Source organism: Sceloporus undulatus, unplaced genomic scaffold (assembly GCF_019175285.1).
Source record: "Sceloporus undulatus isolate JIND9_A2432 ecotype Alabama unplaced genomic scaffold, SceUnd_v1.1 scaffold_18, whole genome shotgun sequence".
NCBI lineage: Eukaryota > Metazoa > Chordata > Lepidosauria > Squamata > Phrynosomatidae > Sceloporus > Sceloporus undulatus.
In genome coordinates this window covers 2728167-2751343 of record NW_024802940.1, presented here as the reverse complement: position 1 = coordinate 2751343, position 23177 = coordinate 2728167, and the positions used below count along the sequence as shown (strand labels likewise).

The window sequence follows — 23177 nt, the reverse complement described above, 5'->3', positions numbered from 1 at the left end:
AAAATGTTCTGTCAGCAACACTAATTACCATGCATGATGACATGTTTTGCAAGTTTTCTCAATTCCTAATGACTTTTGCAGCTGAGGGCACACGCTGTGGATGTAAATGGAAACCAGGTGGAAAATCCCATCGACATTGTCATTAATGTCATTGATATGAATGACAATAGGCCTGAGTTCTTACACCAGGTTTGGAATGGGACAGTTCCTGAAGGATCAAAGCCAGGTAAAATTTCCCAAAAAAAATTATTTTCATTTAAACTTCAAGATGTTAAAATATACTTTAAAAATTTAGCCAAAATCATACCACCAACTCTCTGTGATCATCATCGTCACCCTTTGGACTGTTCAATTTTAATTGTATCCTCCCAACAAGGAAAGACCAGTCTTTTTTGATGGAGCTCAGGAGGCATGTTTGATTATTGTATGATCCATGTTTCATGGGAACAAAGGCAAGCTGATTCACTCCCCACTCCTTTGTTACATATGCTTGTGTGAAAGTACTTGTCAAGTATATGCTGCCACCTTGCTGGGCTCATATAAGCAAAATCAGCTTCAGAACTCAAGCAACTGACATGATCATGCTTAATAAAGCATAGCTTGCTGCCTACCTTTGAACATAGGAGCCAAACATAAAGATAAATGGCATGTGCTATGGAGGAAAAGGAAGAGAAAAAGAAGGCAAGGAAGAATAGTGAGTACAATGGGTTATCTAAATCGATGAGGGTTTGGTTTGGGGGGGGGGGTTAAAATGTAGATGATCACATCCCATATTATTCAGTGGCAGAAACATGAACATATATACTTCAGCATGTGTGCATTCATTTTTTTGCCATTTAATTATATGGGGTATGGCTATCCATGGTCAGTCAGATTCATGGATCAGAAGCTCACTGGTAGGAAGGGCCCACTGTAATAATAAATAGCATTTCTAAAATTCTAAAAGCATTTAATACTTTTAGATTGTACAGACACTCTTTACACTTTTTGGCTTATGTCATCTTAGTGACATGCATGCATATGCATCTGGGCAAATTATTAACCATAGTGAAATGGATTGATTCTGTTGACAGTGGTGGAAGCAGAGTTGCATATACAATAATGCAGTTGTGCATTGGAGTTGCTCATTTGCAGTTGTGCATTGCACATCATTCATTATGCCTTGCAAAATGACAGTCAGTGAGGTGTGTTACACAGTGTTTCCATTCTGTGTAGTTATTGTGTAGTTCTGGCCTTGTGTATCACTGCATGTGAATATTTACAGTACTTTGGGGAATGTTAGATTGCAACCATTCAACAATGCTTTTAATATAGTGTTATTATCTTTATACTTCAGATTTTGGGTGAGAGCAGCTGAGGGGAGAAATGTAGCAAGCCAAAATGATATTGAGTTAACAGAAGAGATGTAGTTTGAAAGCCGGGTTTCATCCTTGTACCTCTGTGCGTTCACCATTATGGTATATTCCATAAACCATAGGCTATATCCAGTGGTGTGGATCAGACAATAGGAAGGCATTTGTCAGCAGAAAAGATTCCCCCTCCGCATCCCAAAATTCAGTTCTCCTTATCCAATTTATCTTATGTCTTTGAGTGTGGTGAGATGTGTGTCTCTGTGTAAATAGTAGCAAGTTCTCCTATTGCAGCCTATTGATGTGGCCTTTCATGATGTTAGTAGACAGAATGTACCACTATTTTATACCAACGGTAATCATTGCTTTAAATTTCAGCTTTATAGAAGGAGTGAAAAGATAACAGAAACGTCCTTCATTCGTACAGACCTATATACTGAACTAACAAGCATTACCTTTCTGCGAAATCAATATGCACCCCACTTGCTTATGCACACTATTCATTTGTTCTGAGTCAGTAAGATAGCTAGAAACATGTGTGAGTTTACATTTTCATTAAAAGTGTTATAGAATTAATGGGCCTGAGTGCCAGGAGAACATTTTCAGCACTAAGTGAATTTGGATACATTTTATAAATACATGCATTTTATGTTGCCTTGCCCTTTGTTGATCAAGAGCCTTGAGGAAAGCAGTATGATCCAAATAACATAAGGAATGTTGAAATGTTTTATCAGAGGAAGTAAATGTTTAGACCAAGTTTTGAGCTTCTGAGTGAACTTGGGTAACCCCAGTAAACTGTTTATTTAACTCCAGTCATTATTTGTTCCTTCATTAGGAACCTATGTCATGACAGTCACTGCTATTGATGCTGATGACCCAAATGCATTGAATGGAATGCTGAGATACAGAATTTTGTCACAAGCTCCAAGTACCCCTTCCCCAAACATGTTTACAATCAACAATGAAACAGGTGACATTATCACAGTTGCTGCTGGACTGGACAGAGAGGTAAGCCAGGTCTTGTGCTGTGTATGTTTGAATACTTTGTATAGAGGCTGCTAACATAATATGTTCCCATTGGCATTACACAGGCCTTCGTTAGCTTGCCAGTTGCAGGCCACTTACATCTGGTATACTCATTGAGTGAATTTGGGCAGGTCATGCACTCTTAGCCTAAGAGAAAGGCAATGGCAAACCTCCTTTGAATAAATCTTGCCAAAAACAAACAAACCCTAGAATAGGATGCTGTACGTCAGAATGGAATTGAAAGCAGATGATTACAGCAGCAATAGCAATAATAAACTTTGCGAAATCAGTAATATGACCTTACTGATAGCACCTGATAAAGTGATGAAGTGGTAATTTGTTTTATGCCTTATGAACCTCATTTCAGGTTATTAAATCCAAAAGCAATTTATTATTACCAAATTTACTTAATCAGTTTGTTTGCTCACTTCTTAATTTTATTCATGAGAAAATACAATTCTGTACTGCAATCCTACTAATACCTTTAATACTTTGGCACAGTGAGAAGGTTAAAACAACAGTGAAAGATCTTTAAATTGTCTGCAATAAACATCTAGTTTTAAAGTTAAAGTTCTTACAGTTCTTAAAAGCTGATTTTCTGGGCACTTGTGGAGTAACAAAATACTATCATGACATTTTTAAAAATGTGTTGAGTTTTAGTTCTAGTTTCTGCAATCTTTAGATTTTCTTTAACCTGAAAAGGGTTTATTAAAAAAAACTACCATATTAAAGAAACTGTCATTCAGTCCAAAATGGCCTTGTGATAGCCACTCCTGGATCATTACCTAAGCTAGGTGTTAATGCTACAGCAACACAGACTTTGCCTTCTTGGGCAGTTTCCTATATTGGTGGGATGAGCATCCTGCATTTTTTCATTATTTTACTTACTTAACTTATATACTGCCTTTTTCCCAAGGCAGCTTGCCACTTGTACTAAAGCAAAGTGCAGCTAAAACACAATGATTATAATAAATATAAATAACATTGCATAAACTATCCTCTTGAAAATAGCACTGATTTAAATCACCTTAGAAATATTTAAAACATAACTGATAATAGAAGTACAGCTTACAGAACATGCCCATTAAAAGATTTGTGCAGCAGCCAGTTAATCACCAAAAGCCACTCTAAGTAAAAAGGTCCTTGCTTGATAGCAGAAGAGAATCAGAGACAACCAGCTTAGCCTCCTAATGGAAAGAATTCCATAGTCTGGGAGCAGCCACCAATAAGCCCCTCTCCTGAGTTCTCTTTAGATTTGCCTATGAGTATATTGGACTGGGAGAAGGGCCCCCTTCAAATATCTTAAAGGCTTGACAGAATAATATAGAAAGATGTTTTTCAGGTGGTCCAGGCTCAAGCCATATAGGGCTTTATAGGTCATAACCATTATATGAATGCCTAGGAGTAACACGTTCTCTCTTAAATTGGACCAGTTCTTGGTTTGGATCCAGTGGTTGCACATGTTTACTCACCAGTTGTGATAGTGGGGGACCAAGAAGAGACACATCCCCAGGAATTTTAAAACTCAGGTAGGCTCATACATACTAGGAGATACTGCTTTTCGGATAATCTGGACCCAAGCCACATAAGGCTTTACGCCTCATAACCAGCAGTTTGAATTGTGCCTGGAAATGAATCAATAGCCAGTGAAGATACTGCAACAATGGACCTCTGTGTTCCTTGTAACCAGCTCAAGACAACATTTTAGGCCTTCTGAAGTTTCTGAACAGTTTCTGAAGTTAGTCCCATGCAGAGCATGTTGCATTGATCAATGTGTTACTGTAACCAGAGGCCCATTTACACCACACAATTATAATGGTATATTACACTTTAACTATCTTGGCAACCTCCTATGGAATCTACCATATATACTCAACTATAAGTCAAAAAATTTATGCCCCCCAAATGAACTCCAAAATCCTGGGTAGACTTATGGAAGGGTCAATGAGTTAATGCTAATAAATTTTGTGAAAGAAGAAGTGCTCACCTTTCTCTGTAGCCTTGTAATGGCTCCCTGTTTGAAGCCCCTGCGCCGCTCTCCTCCTCTCCCCCTGTGTGTGTGTGTGTGTGTGTGTGTGTGTGTTTCCCTCTCTGCTTTCCCGCTCAGCCAGACCTAACAAGTTGCTGCTAAGGAAAGGAACACGCCCTGGCTTGAACCCCGTTTTGCCTGGAAGCCCTGGGGGTGAAAGGTAGAGAGAGAGAAAGGTTTGCCCTCCATTTCTGCTAGCTATGAGCTTAGGAGTCCTGGGAATGAAAAGCAGAGAAAGAGAAAGGCCTGTCCTCCATTTCTGCTAGCTATGAGCTTAAGAGTCCTGGGGGTGAAAAGCAGAGAGAGAGAAAGGCTGTCCTCCATTTCTGCTAGCTATGAGCTTAGGAGTCCTAGGGGTGAAAAGCAGAGAGAGAGAAAGGCCTGTCCTCCATTTCTGCTAGCTATGAGCTTAGGAGTCCTGGGGGTGAATAGCAGAGAGAGAGAAAGGCCTGCCCTCCATTTCTGCTAGCTATGAGCTTAGGAGTCCTAGGGGTGAAAAGCAGAGAGAGAGAAAGGCCTGTCCTCCATTTCTGTTAGCTATGAGCTTAGGAGTCCTGGGGGTGAATAGCAGAGAGAGAGAGAGAAAGGCCTGTCCTCTATTTTTGCAAGCTATGAGTCTTGGGGGTGAAAAGCAGAGAGACAGTGGGTTCTGTCCTCCTTTTCACAAGCCATGTGCCTTGGAGATGCTTTTGGTAAGGGGAAGTGTGTGTGTGTGTGTGTGTGTGTGTGTGTGTGTGTGTGTGTGTGTACGTGCACGCTGAGGTTTGTTTCCCCTTTTCCATGCTGAGACTGATGCTTGGGAGAGTGAGATATAGGGAGGGAAATGGTGCTTTGTTTCCCCCACCCCCTTTAGATCTTTTGTAACATCCTCCAGTGTTTGCCTCTCGACTTATCCACGGGTCATATCAAAATCCATGATTTTGGATCCAAAAACTGCCCTCGACTTATACATGAGGTTTACTTATACATGAGTATATACGGTATGTCAATTAAAATGGGGCACTATACTAAACTTTGCAAGCAGTTACACTTTTTCAGAACTTGAACTTTGATGCATACTGTTGTTTCACAAGCATACGCACAGCCCTCTCTCACACTGTTGACTTGATGATTTCACAAATTGCCATGTTTCAGCAAGTGGCAATTGCAATGATAGTCATTACACAATGGGTGAGTTTAAGGCCTTGCTTCCCATTGCACAGTTGGTTGTATCTGATCTTACCGTTTCTTCCTTTAGCAGTAGCAGCTTAGGGATAACAAGCAGGATTACCACTGCAGCATATTGGAAAGTTTTCAAACCACTACCCCTCCCCCCCAAAAGAACACATTCATTGAGGTGTCGATATATATGACTCCCCCTACAAGATGCTTTCCACCCAGGAGGCAAAATTGTCTTGGTACCAGTGGAAACACCCTTATCAGAACTAATAGATATGGGTAATTTTTGACAGAACTGTATTGTAAAGAGAAAGGGCTAACTGTCCAGCATGTTGTTGTCCTAGACCGTCTTATCTTCTCTCATATCTGTTCACAAGGGGGTAGGGAACAGAAATGTTAAATAAACTCATGCAGTTAGGAGGACATCTGCTGTGGGCCTTAATCGGTTTGCTCTGTAAGCACCTTTCTGCAGTACACCTGCTATCTGTTTGTGGAACATATGCATGCTGAACCTCTTTGAGCCACAGTCCTTCACAAATGCTTCATTACTGGGGGGGGGGGGACATGAAACTTAAGAATAAAAATCTGGGATCTAAAATCAACTGTTTGTTGAATAAGTGGAACATATTTAAGTGTTGGTTTAATCAGTTCCCATTGATTCAGCAGGTATTCTCTGATTGTAGGCCCAGGTGTTTATTGCTTCCCGCATCCCTGGTTTTGATATATTACTTTCCCTAACAATTTCTGAACTTTTGTATATATTATTATCTTTTCCATTTTATGTTGTATTTTTTTTTCTTAGCTGGAAGGTATATGTATTTCCAAGAGGTTCTAAACTTATTTTAAAGATGAAGTATAATCATGCTCCAACTTGATAGGAAAAGGAAAAATTTAAATGAGTTCACATACCTTGTCAATGCATGTAGAAAGCATGTTCCTATGTAGAAAACAAGTTTGTTGCCTTATGTATAACTGTCAGGAAAAAAGTAGAGTAATGCTAACAAGAAATAAGATTTTAAAGGAGTTCAGGAAACAGGAGAAAGGGGAAAAGATGGATCTCAGTGGAAAGGCATTCTTCTTGTAAATATTCATTTTTACAAAAAAATCTCTTCAGCGCTATCAGTAAAGTACTCAAGGCACTAAGATTTCAGAGTAATAACAAAATGGCTTATCTTTATTAGTTTTCTTCTTGGAAGATGAAGTGAATTCTTTGCAATATCACCTCACTCATCTAAGAAGCATAAAAGTGCTGAATCCCAAATCAGAAATGGTGGGGAAAGTAATTTTTATTTACATCTAGCAACATACAGTCTCAGCAAAAAACAGAGAAATTATTAAGGTGTCTTGGGCTAGAAAGAAAGAAAGAGCAGCGTCCAAAACATTAGGAAAGGGGAAAACAAGTACTCCTTTTACTGTTAGAATTCCAGCAATTCTTCTCCTTGTGGAGGAGGCTTAATCTTAGGCACTGGCTTAGATCCAACAACAATTTTCAAATGTGCATTCTTAGTACCAAAAGCTGTTTTGTTTTGTTTATTTAAACAAAAGAGAGCATAAAGTTGGCAATACTGTTGACCAATCATGCTCTCTGTAGTTATGAACAGTTTACATTTATGGAAATAAAATGTGGGTTTAGGCTTTTTTTTCACTAAGTGCTTTTTGTTCCCTTTGCCTACACTAGTTTCCATAGTGATTTTGAGACAGCACTTGCTACCGTTACCCTTAAGTCTCCCCCTCAACAAAGCCTTGGCAGTTTGAATCCTTTGACCAAGAATGTGCCCTCCCATACTCAGCTCTCATGACCTTTTTTTTTAAATGCCCAACTTTGATTTTGTTTAAACTACTGAACAAAGTTTGTGTTTTTAAAAGTTACCGTAGTCCACATTTTTTAAAAAAAGGAAGAAAGTGACACATTTTTGCCATGGGGTGCTAATGTTTGATGAAGATTATAAGGCGTCCAAATGAAAACAACAACAAAAAAAATGCATGGAGTGCAGTGTGGTTAAATGTTGCAGATCTGACACTCCTCAGTTCCAGTGATGTTAACAAGAATGAGCAGCCTGATCAGCTCGTTGCATAGCAAAGCACAATTTATTGAACACCTGCTGTCCTCTTAGAATGTTGGCTCTGTCTGTAACTCCTGTTGGTGTCATTTTGTGTTGTTTTTTTATTTTAGAAAGTACAACAGTATACGTTAATAATTCAAGCTACAGACATGGAAGGAAATCCAACATATGGTCTTTCAAACACAGCAACTGCTGTCATCACAGTGACAGATGTCAATGACAATCCTCCAGAGTTCACGGCTGTGACTGTAAGTCTGGTAAAAAGAGGGAATGAGAGATGTGAATAGCCTTTACTTAAGAAAGAATTTTGCTGATGTGACCAAATGGATTTAATATGCAAGCCTTATTGGATCATCCAGTAGATTTCAGTGGTTTAACTAAGGCCATGTCTGCCTCTTAGAGATCTCTAAACTTAACTTGAATTTCAGCATTGAGCTGAAGAGCTGTAGCTTGAGACGATAGTTCACATTACTGCATACTAAAAGCATACTGCCACTTTGTTCAACTATACTGAGGTACTGGGTATATTTAAAGGTATTGTCCAGTACATATCTGTGAGTCCCACTGACCTAATAAGAACCAGAGTAAGCATATATAGGACTGCACAATATTAAACAAATTTAGGAATTATTTAGGTCAAAATGAATAAATGAAGACATGTGCACTCTAGGGATAGGATAGGATAGGATAGGATAGGATGATCATGAGATGGTACTACTGTACCCAGTAGCTGGCAGGTGAGATATAATATATATATATATGAGAGAGGCTGGTGGATCCAGGCAGATTCCTGGTGGTTTTCCTGTCATCTCGGCAGTGATTTCGTGAAAGCTCTGGCTGCCCTGGAACAGAGAAGCAGCCTGGACAGTGAACACAAATCGCTCCTTGTGTCTCCTCTTACGGAGTATAACCAAACCAATCCCTTTCCTGACACATTAAACAGGCCAGAGTGGGACTGGCTGACTGGGTGAAAGGGGTGGCCATTGCCTTCTTACAACAAAGTAGAGTTCCAGCTTGCCTAAGGAAGCAGTTGTGAGCCATTTGTTGAAAAAGCCATCCCTAAATCTCTCTATAATGGATAATTATCAGCCAGTGTCCAATATACCATTTTTGAGTAAAATATTGGAGTTTGTGGTGACCTCCTAGCTCCTAGATGAAATGGATTATCTAGTTCCATTTCAGTCTAGTTTCAAGCCTTTCTTTGGAGCAGAGACAGGTTCGGTTGTCCTGGTGGACGACCTACTCAGGGAAGTGGACAGGGGGAGTATGTTCCTGTTGGTTTTGTTGGACTTCTCATTGGCTTTCTGTACCATCTACTATGGTATCTTTCTGGGCCACCTCAGTGGGATGGGACTTGGAGGGATAGTTTTACAGTGGCTCTATTATTTTCTGGAGAGGGGGGGAAACCAGAAGGTGGTGCTTTGATGGAGGACCACCTTTTCACTCCCTGGTCATTGACTTGTGGGGTTCCTCAGGGTTATATTTTGTTCCCCCATGCTATTTAATATATACATGAAATTTCTGGGAGAAAGCAATACACAGATAACTCACAACTGTACTACTCCTTTCCGCCTCAATCCAAGGAGGCTGTCTTGGTCCTAAACCAGTGTCTGTCATCAGTAATGGACAATGAGGGCAAACATATTGAAGCTTAATCCACACAAGACACAGATGCTCCTGGTCTGTCAAAAGGCAGACCAGGGATGATGATGATGATGATGATGATGATGATGATGATGATGATGATGATGCTTTATTTATATAGCGCTGTAGATTTGCACAGCACTGTAAATACAAACAATAAAATAGAAACGAGTAAACCTGCCCATAGTGTACAATCTAAGAAATAATAGCTGAATACATATAAATAATACATGTACAGTACAGGAAAGGGTTCAGTAAAACAGGCAACAAATTAAAATAGCAAATAGCAAATAATAGTCACGGAATGCCTGGGAACACTTTTCTGAACAGGATGGTGTTCAACTCAGTTTTCAAACTCAGTTTTCAAACTAGTTAAACAAGTGATGAGCCGTGTCCATGGGGGAAGGAGATTCCAGGAGTGAGGGGCAGCAAGTGAATCTGGAACGGGGCAGAGAAAATCCTGGGCTGAGACAGCAGATCTTGACTGCCAGAACGGAGGACACAAGCGGGAAGGTGAGGAGAAAGAAGGTCTGATTAAAAAAGAAGGGGCCAGCCTATGGAGGGCTTTAAAAGTCAACAACAGGAGCTTATACTGAATACGGGATTCAGCCTATGTTAGATGGGATTACTCTCCCCATGAAAACACAGGTTCACAGTTTGGATGTACTCCTGGACTCATCTTTGAACCTGGAATCCTGATTTCTGGAGTGGCTAGGAATGTTTTTGCATATTTAGAAATTTCCACTGGCCCAAAGGGCTGCAGCCAAACTGTTAACTGTGGCAGGTTACAGAGACCGTATTGTGCCTCTGTTAAAACTTATAAAGCCCTATATGGCTCAGGCCCAGGCTATCTTACACACCTCGCTGTATGTGCCTGCCTTGGCCATGAGATCATCAGGAGAGATCCTTCTCTCAGTTCCACCACCACTGCAAGCACATTCGGTGGGGACACAAGAGAGGGACTTCTCAGTGGCTGCTCCTAGAATTCTGGAACTCCCTTCCCAGGGAGGACAGAATGGCACCTCCCTGATGTCCTTCCATCAGCTGTCTAAAACCTTTTTATTCCAACAGGCTTTTAAAACAGAATTTGTTTAAAGAATAGGCTTTGAAAGGCTGCATTGTTTTAAACTCAATTGTTTTTAAATAGCTTTTAATCTTTTTTTAAATTACATGTTATTCCTTTAGCATGGGATTTGAATTGTTTTTAATGCTATGAATAATTTAATTCTGTTTTAATGTTCACTTTTTGTATGTTTCAATTTGTATTGTTCCCAGTTCTGTCCTAATTTTGGGAGGAAAGTAGGATACGTGATGATGATGATGATGATGATGATGATGATGATGATGATGATGATGATGATGATGATGTATCTTATGATTTCAGTTCTATGGCGAAGTCCCTGAAAACAGAGTTGATGTGATAGTAGCTAATCTGACAGTGACTGATAAGGATCAGCCCCATACGCTTGCCTGGAATGCAATGTATCGAATGACTAGTGGGGATCCTACAGGCCGGTTTACCATTCTTACTGATCCAAACAGCAATGATGGGTTGGTAACTGTTGTGAAGGTAAGTGATAATACAATTTGCCAAATTAAGTAGAAGCAGATAAATGGTACTGAACTGAATATTAAAAGGCTCCTGCTGTTAAATCCAAAAGACAGATTAGGGGCAGGTATTAGAATATATGTATATCCTACCTCTTTTGAAAGGGTGACATTCATCTTTTAGAAGCTTCCCTACATGTTCTCGTAGTGCCATTCTAGATTATACAGTTTTTAAGAACCTGGATAGACTGTTCAAAGGAGTGTATTATCCATTTCTGTTTTCAGGAGATCAGAACTTTTTAAGCAGCTCCAGTCTTCACTCCCAGCATGAAAAGTTCTTTAGGTGATGGTTACTGTCACTGTTCCCCAAAGAAGTGGAAGTACAAGAAATATAAAATAATTTCTTCTTTCTTTATTTGGAATAGGAACAGGCAGCCTTTTGAGTTTCACAGAGTTATTGCTCAATAAAAATTTCACCCTGAATTTTGTTTAACTTAATAACTTCTATACTCCATACCTCATCTTAAATCCAGTGAAAGATGTTTAGCTCATTTCAAGGAGATATTTTAGCATTGTTTCTTGCACAAATATCACAGACACATATACCAAAAGTCCAGCAGTTCATTGTATCTCATCATCTTTGATCTTTTGCACTAGCAACTGACCTGGACAGTACTGTTAAATCTGGTATCCTCCAGGTGTATTGGCCTACAACCCCAGAACTCTTGGACATTTAATATGTTGGCTGAGGTCTTTAAAAGGAGCAGTCCAAGGAAACCTGGAGGTCACCCAAATTGAAGAAACCTAGATTAATATCTGGATAAGAAGGTGCCATTTATAAGAGGTTGATGTGGGCAAGATCCTGAACTGGGGGGGGGGGGGGGGGGGGGGAGTATAGAACTGATAGGTCTCTAGACTTTTCTGGCCTTGTTGTTCTGTCATGTCACAGAATTTTACATTTACCTGAAGTCAATTTAATACTCAGTTACGCTACTTTGCAGTAGAGCTTTTTCTTAAAAACCAGATCTTTCTCCTTGACATATAAATTAAATGGTAGGGACATGATTTTAAAAACAAAATTAAAAACATGAATGATAGTGGCTGGACATAACCTCCTGCATGATGCTACCCCACAGTAGTCCCATCTCTTCCCACAAACATTTCCTCCTATTTGAGCTTATTTCCACTATTAAGAAAGTGTGAAAAGGTAAAGAAGTACCCATGCCTGCTGGTGTGTTTCCCTGCCCCTACAATTAGCTCCCAACAATTTTATGACTGGGACAAAACTGGTTTTAAACACAAAGGCCTGTTCACATATACCTAAAGTCTTAAGTGGAGCTTCTACTGTCTGTAGTTAGCCTTGATTACTGCATTGTTAGTTATATAAATAAAGTCTCTGTAGCTAAAGGCAGTAGGCAAATCACAGCAGCACCATTGCTTTTCAGCAGCCTTTTATGGGGAGGGGGGTAAGGATGCATCCCATGCATGTATGGGTATGATGGGCAAGAAGCCATCTGTGTTGTCCTAAAGAAAAATGTTTGCAACGTGAAGTCTGTTGCATATGTCATCAACATCCCAGTTTGGTAGATTTTCAACATCTGAGATATTATGAACATTCTTATAATTTTCAATGTACTTGGATTACCTCTCGGAATAAATTTCCAAACTACCAAAATCAATAGGAAATCAAGACTTTTCACTAGAATGTGAGCTTTGACGTAGGAGAGAAAAGCAGTTATTCTACATGTTTCTAGATTCTAGAATTATAGTTTCCAAAGGTACCAATTGTATAAAATTCTGCCAGTCAGAAGCACATGATGATGTGCTTTGTATTCATACACAAATGATCCATTCACAGTTACAACTAGAATGCTCTGAAATGGAAAACAAAACAGAGATGCTGAAATTAAACCATACCTCTATAAAGACAAGTCAATTAAGGCCTCGAGAGTATAATCTACTTGAAGCAGCACAGCTTGTTTCAAATTAAATTCTTTATTTTAAAACTGTCAGAATTGAGACAAAAAAGGTAAAAGTGGGTAAATAAATTGAATGTGGTAGAAACTCCCAAGAGAAACACTAAACCCTATTAGTTCTAATCCAGTTTAATGACTCCTGAAGGAGTTGCATTGTATTTGGTAGGCAATCCTTCACTAGTCTCCATGAGAAAGGTGTCTGATTTTAGCAGCATAAAGTGGTGCAGAGGGGAAAATTTTCAGCAATTCTGTCTAAAGAGCTTAGTTTTGATCTAAAAGGAATGTTATAGAAAGCACCCTCAACTACACCAGAATCCTCAGCAAAACAAAGAAGGGTATCGGGGGTTGCTGTGAAAACTCCTTTTGGCATTTTTCCGTAATTTCATCAAAATAAGAGATTGTTCAGATAGTCATAGAATCATAGAGTTGGAAGAGACCACAAGGGCCATCCAGTCCAACCCCTGCCGTGTAGGAATTCTCAATCAAAGCATACCTGACAGATGGCCATCCAGCCTCTGTTTAAGACCTCCAAGGAAGGAGACTCCACTACATTCTGAGGGAGTATGTTCCACTGTCTAACAGCCCTCACTATCAGGAAGTTCCTCCTAATGTTGAGGTGGAATCTCTTTTCCTGTAGCTTGCATCCATTGTTTTGGGTCCTGTTCTCTGGAGCAGCAGAAATCAAGCTTGCTCCCTCCTCAATATGACATCCCCTCAGATATTAAACAGGGCTATCATATCACCTCTTAACCTACTCTTCTCCAGGCTAAACATCCCCAGCTCCCTAAGCCGTTCTTCATAGGGCATGGTTTCCAGACCCTTCACCATTTTAGTCGCCCTCTTTTGGACATTCTCCAGTTTCTCAACATTCCTTTTGAATTGTGGTGCCCAAGTCATGGCCAGAGGGACACGTTGCAACCATCAACTTGATCTTCATTGACAGAGCTGGTGAAACAGAAGTCCATCTGGAAGGGAGGGGCATCCCAGCCAGAGAAGAAGAGAGAACAAGGGAGGGTTGGCAACGTTTCTACTTTGAGGGCATTAAACAGACGTTTGGCTATGGAGCCCGATTGTTTTAACGCTGGCTAATGCGGAGAGTCTCTACCCAAAGTTTCTACCATGTGAACTGATTTGCTTCTTGTCTGTCCCTTTCTTACCTCTGTTTCACAATTGTGACAAGCAGGATGGGAGGATGGCCTTGAAGGCCACTGTGCAACACAGAGTCCAGCCCTTCACTGTTTGTGTATGTCTCCTGCTGCAGGGGATTCAAAGGTGGATTCTCATAAATGTACATACACCCGTATTGCTAAATAAACATAACTTAAAGAAAGAAAGAAAAAAAGAATTGTGGTGCCCAGAACTGGACACAGTATTCCAGGCAGGGCCTGACCAAAGCAGAATAGAGTGGTACTATTACTTCCCTTGATCTAGACACACTACTTCTATTGATGCAGCCTAAAATTGCATTGGCCTTTTTAGCTGCCGCCTCGCACTTTTGACTCGTGTTCAACTTGTGGTCTACTTGGACTCCTAGATCCCTTTCACATGAAGTTTCCTTAAACCAGGTGTACCCCATCCTGTATCTATACATTTTATTTTTCTGCCCTACATGCAGTACCTTACATTTTTTTGGGTTGAATATCTTTTTGTTAGCTTGGGCTCAGCTTTCCAGTTTATTCAGGTCATTTTGAATTTTGATCCTGTCCTCTGCGGTGTTAGCTACTCCTCCTAATTTTGTGTCATCTGCAAATTTGATAACTATGCCCCTAAATCTGTCATCCAAGTCATTCATAAAGTCATTGATAAAGATGTTGAATAGCACTGGGCCCAGGACAGAACCCTGTGGCACCCCACTGGTCACTTCTCTCCAGGATGAAACGGAACCATTGTTGAGCACCCTTTGTGTACGGCTGGACAACCAAGTACAAATCCATGTAACAGTTGCCTTGTCTAACCCACATTTTACAAGCTTATTTGCAAGAATGTCATGAGGAACCATGTCAAAGGCCTTACTGAAATCAAGATATGCTGTATCCACAGCATTCTCTTCATCTACCAAGCTGGTAATTTTATAAAAAAAAAAAAAAAAGATCAGATTTTCCTGGCATGACCTGTTTCTCTGAAACCTGTGTTGACTTTTTGGGTTTATGGCATTGCCTTCTAGATGGTCACAGACTCTCTGTTTAATTATCTTCTCTAGAAGATGTCAGATTGACTGGACAATAATTGTTGGGATCCTGTTTTTTCCCCTTCTTGAAGATGGGGACAATGTTTGCCCTCCTCCAGTCTGCTGGGACTTCTGTTTTCCAAGAGTTCTCAGAGATTATTGCCAATGGCTCTGATATTACATCTGCCAGTTCTTTTAATACTTTTGGATGTAGTTCATCAAGTCCTGGAGACTTATATTCATTTAGATTAACAAAATATTCCTGTACTATCTCTTTACTTAATCTGTGCTGAATTCCCCCTATTCGGTCCTCTGCTCCATTATCCTCAGGTTGAGCACCCTTTGCCTTTTCTGAGAACACTGAGGCAAAGAAGGTGTTGAATAATTCTGCCCTTTCTCTGTCTTCTGTTAGTGTTTTGCCATCTTCTCCATGCAGTGGCCCTACCATTTCCTTCTTCTTCGTTTTGCTGCAGACATATCCAAAAAAGCCCTTTTTATTGTTCTTAACCTCTCTAGCAAGCCTGTGTGTTAGCTTTTTTGACTTTATACCTACACATGCTCGCTATTTCATTGAATTCCGTTTTGGTGATCTCCCCTTTTTTCCATTTCTTATACATGTTCCGTTTAAAACTTAGCTCAGTTGAAAGTTCCTTAGTCATCCATCCTGGTTTCTTGAAACATCTCCCATTTTTCTTCCTCACTGGAACTGTGTGAAATTGTGCCTTCAGTATCTCACTTTTGAGAAACTCCCACCTGTCCTGAACTTCCTTCTCTTTTAGTATTTCTGACCACGGGATCACCCTCAATTATTCTCTAAGTTTACTGAAATCAGTTCTCCTAATGTCTAGAATGTGTGTCTGACTATGTCTGGCTTCTCCTTTCCACTGTATAACAAACTCCAGGAGAACATGGTCACTTCCACCTAATGATCCCACCACTTGCACCCCATTAACCAAATTATCCCTGTTGGTTAAAGTCAGATCTAAAATAGTTGCCTCTTCCACCTTTTGGACAATAAAATTGTCTTTGAGGCAAGTGAGGAATTTGCTAGACCTTGAGGATTTGGCTGAGTTTGATTTCCAGCAAATATCAGGATAGTTGAAGTCCCCCATCTCTCCTCCTTTCTGAGTGTGTAGTCATCTGTTCTAGAAAGGCATCATCCAATTCCTCCGTCTGACTCGGGGGTCTGTAGTAGACTCCCACAATAATATCCTTGTTGTTTCCCTCCCCTTTAATTTTTATCCAGATGCTCTCCACCTGGCTTCCAGGATCAATGTCCTGGATCTCTTCACTGGTGTAAATTTCCCTAACATATAATGCTATTCCTCCTCCTTTATTGTTTGGCCTATTTCTCTTGAAAAGGTTATACCCCTCTATTCCTACATTCCAATCATGAGACTCATCCCACCAGGTTTCAGTTATGCCTATTATATCATATTGGCTTTGTTGTTCTAGGAGTTCAAGTTCAGCTTGCTTATTTCCCATACTCTATGCATTAGTATAGAGACATTTAAGACCATGTGTTCCCTTTACTTGCTGCCTGTGCAAACATTTTTTCCTCCCACTGTTGGGTCCTTGCATTGTTTGTCTTGTTCACCCTATGACAGTTTGGCTATTTTCTCCATCCCTTTTGCCTTCCAGAATACTGTCTCCCTCCCCCACATAACTCAGTTTAAAGCCCTCCTGACCAAATTCTTGAGACTATTGGCAAAAATGTTTCTGCCATCTGGCATGAGATGCAACCCATCCCTTGCCAGCGGTGCTTTCTCATGGAACCTCAGTCCATGATCCAAGAATCCAAATCGTTCTTGGTGGTACCATCTACAGAACCAGTTGTTTACATCCACTATTTTCTTTTCTCTTCCTGGACCATGCCCTTCGACTGGGAGAAGAGATGAGCATCTGTGCATCTATCTTTTTCAACTTCCTACCCAAAGCCTCATAACCCCTTATGATATTCTGAAGGCTGTGCCTTGCAGTGTCATTGGTTTCCACATGAACCAAAAGAAAGGGATAATGGTCAGTTTTGTCAGCCTCTCTGTCACATCATGGATCTTTTCCCCAGGGAGACAGCACACCTCCCGAGACATCTTGTCAGGCCCACAAACCACTGGTTCAGTACCTCTCAGCGAGGAGTCCCCCACCACGACCACACACCTCCTCCAAGGCTTAGTAGCAACTGTTCCCTTTGGTGGTACTCCCAGGGTCCCCTGCTCTGTCCCTGAAGTCTGTCCATGCTGCTCTTCCTCATCATCTCTGATAACAGAGAGAGGTTCAAATTGATTCTGTAGCTGCAAACTCCCAGAACATTTCCTGGTTTCCCTACTTCTGTGTGCTTTCCTCCAACCATCTACTTCTGTAGTATGTGAAGTGACCTCCTCCTCCTCCTCAGCAATGTCCTCTACGTGTTTCACATCCAGGACCATCTGGTCCATTCTGGTCAGGAAAACCACTTGCTCCCTATGATGCTGAAGTGTAGCTACCTGGGCCTCCAGCTGCTGTACTTTCACTTCCGAGAGGGCCACCAACGTGTACTTAGTGCAGGTGAAGTTCCCCACATCTCTAGGCAAGAATACAAACATCCCACAAGTGTTGCAGATAACTGTAGCAGGGCCTTCAGTGTCCATACTGAAAAGTCTTAAGGAGGCACTGAACAAGACTATGAGCTTCCCCTGCTAAACAGCAGTGTAAAGAACCCCTGTGGGCCTGGCCTTTGTCCCCAAACTCTGTTAAAGACCTCAATCAACTGGGACTCTAGTTATGTACAGTGCTCCTGGCTACTAGCTCCTTCCAGAGGCAAGTCTCTGACTCACTTCCTCTGAGCAAAGGTTCTCACAAGCCTCTTAAGGAAAAAAAGGAAAAGAAAATGTGGAAAATTAAAGGAGAACCCCTCCAACAATGTTCCCAGGTCAGCTTCTCCTCTCTTCTCCAAAACCTCCTTGACTATATAAGAAAAATTAAAAATTTGCACGCTGTTAGGGTTTGGCTACCAGTCCTGAAAAATAGCAAGATAAAGACTCAACAAATGCAAATAAGAAATCTCCCAGGGTCAGGGGTTTCCCAACAGACAATGAGCACTAATCAAGCAGATACTAATCCTCTTTTGCATAGCTTCCCACCCTGAGGCCTGCCATTAGCAACAGAAAAATACACATGCAAATCACTCCTGCCTCTCCAGGTGACACAATATATATACCCAAGTCCTTTCCAGGCAAGCATTCTCTGAAGATGCCAGCCACAGATGCTGCAAAACATCAGGGAGAAACTCTTCTAGAACATGGCCACATAGCCCAAAAAATCCACAATAAACTATGGATGCCGGCCATGAAAGCCTTTGATTTCACAAACTCAGGAGCAATTGGAATCTGATCAACTACTCAAGCACAGGCTGGTTCACTGTGAATTACAAAAGCAAGTAGGGCCTACTTATTAGGGTGTTTCCCTGAATCTGGGATAAAGAAGGCATTCTCCTAAAAGGGCTTTATAGGTTAAGGAAAGTTTTATAGGTTAGACAGAAAAGCTTACAATTATACAGTAAGACCCCTTTATCTGCAGTTTCCATTTCTGTGGTTTCACTTACCCATTCTCCAAAAATATCGCAGTAATTTATTTGTAGTTGTTGCCATAGTATCTAAACAACTTAAGCTCCCTTAGAACAGGTGGGTGCATGAGAACTCAGCTTCTGTGCTGCCGCAAAGGAGGTCAGCTTAGGCTACATTCAGGCCCAAGACACAGCCAGAAAATGGTGCCAGACAAAATAGTGGTGACCAAGAATACCAAGACCAGCAGTGTCCTTTCCCCCACCCTCACCTGCCTTCCTTCCCCAATACAAAACTAACTCCTAAATAAATACATTTTTTCACTCACCAAATTTTTCCTTTTTCCTTCCTCACTACTGCCTGGCATTAGTGCATGGAGAGCCTTCCTGCCATCTTAATAATCCCAGTGGCTCCTGTGAGAAGGGGATCTCAGCCACCACTATCACCACCACCACCCCTTTCTTAACATTGACCTTTGTCACCCATGTACAAATGGCTCCTTATCTTTCTTCTTGCAGACTATATATACTGTACTGTATATATGGGGTTCTGTACTATCTGTGGATTGAAGGCATACATAGGAGGTCATGGAACATATCCACCATGGATAAGGGGCTCTTAATGTGGTGTTCTACATTTCTCTTCAGTTGTTATCTTTTGTTGCTTTTTTTTTTTTAAAAAAGTACATTTTAAAGCCAATGGCGTTTCCATCGTCTTCAGCAATGGTGTGTCAACAGTAAAAAAGCTGTGGCTGCTTCTTGGGAGCATCTTCCTAGAATTCCTAGAGACAGTATCTTTCTGTAGTGCCTCTTGGAAAGAATTTACCCCCCTCTGATCAAAATCAGATCACTGGGAACTTTCTGGATGAGAATTCTAAATTCCCCTCTCTAAACTGTTAGGTTTCAGGATTCCATAGGATGGAACCATGGCAGTTAATGTGTAATAATAGCACTACAATTCTGTAGGGTGAATGAGCCCAAGGTCAGTGGGAATGGTTCTCGATAAAACCAAGCCAGTTTTCTAGGGAAGTAGGAGCCCCCAGAAAGTCCAAGCACACAAAGATTGTAATAATCAACCATAGTCTCCTGCACAGTGCACATAGCTTTAAATAATAACTCCCTAAAGATACCAGCTACATCAAGAAACTCTGGATTTCTTCTTACATTAAAAGCAAAGGAGATTGCCCCAGCTAGACTAGGAAAAGCTATGATGTTCACTTCCTCTCATCATTTTTTTTTAAAAAACCATCATTTTCTTTGTCCTCTGAATAAAATTACAAAATGAACTGAAACAAAATTAACTCCACCTGCACTGTCCACATTTAATAGGTACAACTATTCCTAGTTAGCAGAGGATCATGTTGCACCTGCTTGCCTTATCAGAATTAAAGATGAGGAGCCTCATGGCAGGGGAGGGAGTGCTAAATTTAATTCAAGACTTACATGGTTGACTACACAGGATTAAGAGTGAAGCACTCAATAGTTCTGGTCATATATCCACTAATATATCAGATTGGTTTCCCAAGTTCTTCTCCATCCCAAAGATGGAGAATATGTGAATTTGAATAAATTCATATGAAAACCTCATGGGGATAACATTCTCACTCCATTCCAAATCTCATTACATTTGCTATACAGGAAGGTATTGTGCTTAAAATGTTGTGTATGTTGGGGGAGGTGGAATCTGTAGACCTTGACTAATGCAGCTAACATATTTCTCATTTTCTTTCTACTAGCCTATTGATTTTGAGACCAATAGGATATTTGTACTGACAGTAGCTGCAGAAAACCAAGTGCCTTTGACAAAAGGAATTCAGCACCCTCCTCAGTCAACAGCAACTGTATCCATTACAGTTATTGATGTGAATGAGAGCCCAATTTTTGTCCCAGTCACAAAGCTTGTGCGTCAAGAGGAAGGACTGCCATCTGGTAATGTCTTAACATCTTTCACTGCTCAGGATCCAGATCGTTACATGCAGCACACCACACTGAGGTAGAGGATGATGATGAACTTTATTTATATTCCACCTTTTCCCCCAAGATGTCCGTCTTACCCTTCTGTTTGTCTATTATCTGTGAGAACCATCTACCTTTACTTCCACCCACAGCTTGGAAAAGTTACTTTTTGTTCAGAAAGGGTTTCCTTTTGCCTTTCACTGAGAGCGAGACAGTGTAATTTGCCCCAGGTCACCCAGTGGGTTTCCAGGGTGAGGGCAGAACTTGGAAAAGTTACTTTTTTGACTACCAGTGTCAGAATCCACCAGCCAGCATAGCCACTACAGTTAGTATTATCACTGTGATAGTCCAAAACAGTAATTATCCCATGCTTTACTCCCATCAGGGAAATCCACTGGGCAACTCACTCTTTCTTTCAGACTTAGAGAAAGGCAAAGGCAAACCACCTCAGAACAATTTTTTTTAAAAAAAATCTTCCATAAGTTCACCTTAGGGTTGCCATAATTCAGAAATAACTTGAACCTCCACAACAGTAACAACTGCCCTCACCCCACACTGAGTCCTGGTTCCTTAGCATTTCCCACACAGTCACTGTGAAGTGTAAAAAGTGAAATTTCCCTGCTATATTTATCCCAGCTTCTGCTTGTGTAGTAACACAGTTAGTATGATGTTTGTGAATGGCATGGCCCAAAGTGCTTCATTTTCACTGCAAGGGCCCCTGTGTTGTCTTGGGCCTGGATGGCATAGCTAGCTCAAAATGGATTAGCTTTAAATAGACGAAGCACCCTGCTAATTAATCTGCCTTCTGTCTAAAGTCTGCTTGAATATCTCATACCTAACTGGGTTGAAATTCTAGGACAGATACGTGAATGTCCTCATTATCTCCAGCCATCCCTAACAGCTGTTTAGTCTGTATAGCTGAACACTTCCACCTTTCATAGAAAGCTGTACAAGGGTTTTTAAAGGGAGCCTTTCCATTTCCCGGCCCCTACCAATGAAATATCTCTTGTGTGACTTACCTTTTATTTCACAAGGCAAGAGAGTAAGAGGTGGAAGCAGCCCTGGCTACTGGAAAGAATACCATCATGTCATTAGTTCATCAGATCAAAGAATATTTCAGTAAAGTAATAATTATGAGATTATTATTAAATTATGGGATATAGATGTGTGTTCATGCTCCCATTCATTGAAGGAGAAACCTGCACATGTTTATAATTACAAAGAAGCATAGTTTAAGCATACTAAATATTCTCTTCTTTCTTTCTTTTAGGCCATTTTTATTTAATATCCTTGCTTTATCCTTCTTCCAGATTCTAGCTCTACCTGTCCTTGCCAGGAACATTGATTCCCATTAACTTCTTAAATCATTACACTGTCTGAGTGGCATCCAGTCTGAATGGGTTTCTGTGGTGAAAGGAGTTCTCATCACCTTTAAATACTACCCTAAAAGTAGTATTTCTTTTAAAACAGACCTGGGTAGTGTTCTACGTGGTACCCACACGTTCAAAACTACAGAAAATTATGCATTTTAATAACACATTGTGCTTATTTTTCAAGCAGTGATATAACATGTAAAAGAGTTATATAATGCTTATACAACAAGACTTTTAAATATTCTACAGCATTTACCCAATGCATGTGACTAAGAATGCAGAAAAAAGCAGATTCTATTCAGCAGCTTTTTGTAGAAGATCTGGTAACTGTGCACATCTTGGGATCAGTATGTTATGTCTTAGTTCTCTCTTTTGTGTTGCCTTACTTTTATAAAGCACACTGGGAGTCAACCCAACATTTTATATTAAAATTTTACAGGTACTCAAAACTCTCAGATCCTGCAAACTGGCTGAAGATTGATCCCATAAATGGTCAGATAACAACAATTGGTGTTTTGGACAGAGAGTCACCACATGTCAAACATAACATGTATAATGCTACTTTCCTTGCCTCAGATAATGGTATGTATCTAATGTCAAAGGTTTGTCATTTGCTTGTTTGAGTTTCATTTTTCACCAAAGAAACATATTCTGCCATGATCAAGAAATCTGAGATGTGACATATATTGTCACCAGATACAGAAAAATAGTTTTTAAAATGGGGGGAGCACTACATCACATTTACACTTAAAAAGCCAGTGCACATTTATACTTAAAATGCCAGTGTCACTGTGCAACTGATACAATTAATAGTAATTTTATTTAAATTGTGAGTAAACTGTCAGCGCAACTGCTGGGGTCCAACAACCACTGTCAGCAACTCAAACGAATCCTGGGGTTAAATCAGACCCTTGTAGCAGAGCTGGCAATTTCCAGAAGCTGAAGCGTGACTCCAAAGTCCAATTGGGATGACAGTAACTGGATGTCTTCCAGGAACTGCAGCAATGCAGGAACCTCCAGGGACACACAGTAAACCGATGTTGTAGCTTCTTCTGATAAACCACCAGAGAAACAAAGTCCCCAAAGTGCTCTTTATTCACAGTGTTATAATACAAAACCAGATCTCTAAAACTCCAAAACATACCAATCCAACTCCTACTTCAAACCCACAAGCTATCCCTTGCAACCCCTGGGTTTATATAGTCTCCAGACAATGTGGTCTCCCAAACCCAGTGAGTTCAGGTGTGTAACCATGTCATGTGTCTCCTGTGCAATCTAGACACATGGTTTCATCATCCATGGCTACGTGCACTTGGACACTGAAGTGTCCTTGAGCCAATGAGCTTCAGC

At 40.5% G+C, this 23177-nt stretch overlaps 1 protein-coding gene across 1 annotated transcript in view; it reads left to right on the top strand.

Annotated features, from left to right (window-relative positions):
- LOC121917450 (cadherin-2-like) overlaps positions 1 to 23177 on the top strand; it is a 191420-nt gene that overhangs the window by 145122 nt on the left and 23121 nt on the right. Inside the window, exons 6-11 of the mRNA XM_042443433.1 lie at positions 82 to 226; positions 2185 to 2357; positions 7736 to 7873; positions 10654 to 10839; positions 20235 to 20491; positions 22267 to 22409. Of these exons, the coding sequence (XP_042299367.1) occupies positions 82 to 226; positions 2185 to 2357; positions 7736 to 7873; positions 10654 to 10839; positions 20235 to 20491; positions 22267 to 22409 (1042 nt within the window). The remainder of the gene's footprint in view (positions 1 to 81; positions 227 to 2184; positions 2358 to 7735; positions 7874 to 10653; positions 10840 to 20234; positions 20492 to 22266; positions 22410 to 23177) is intronic.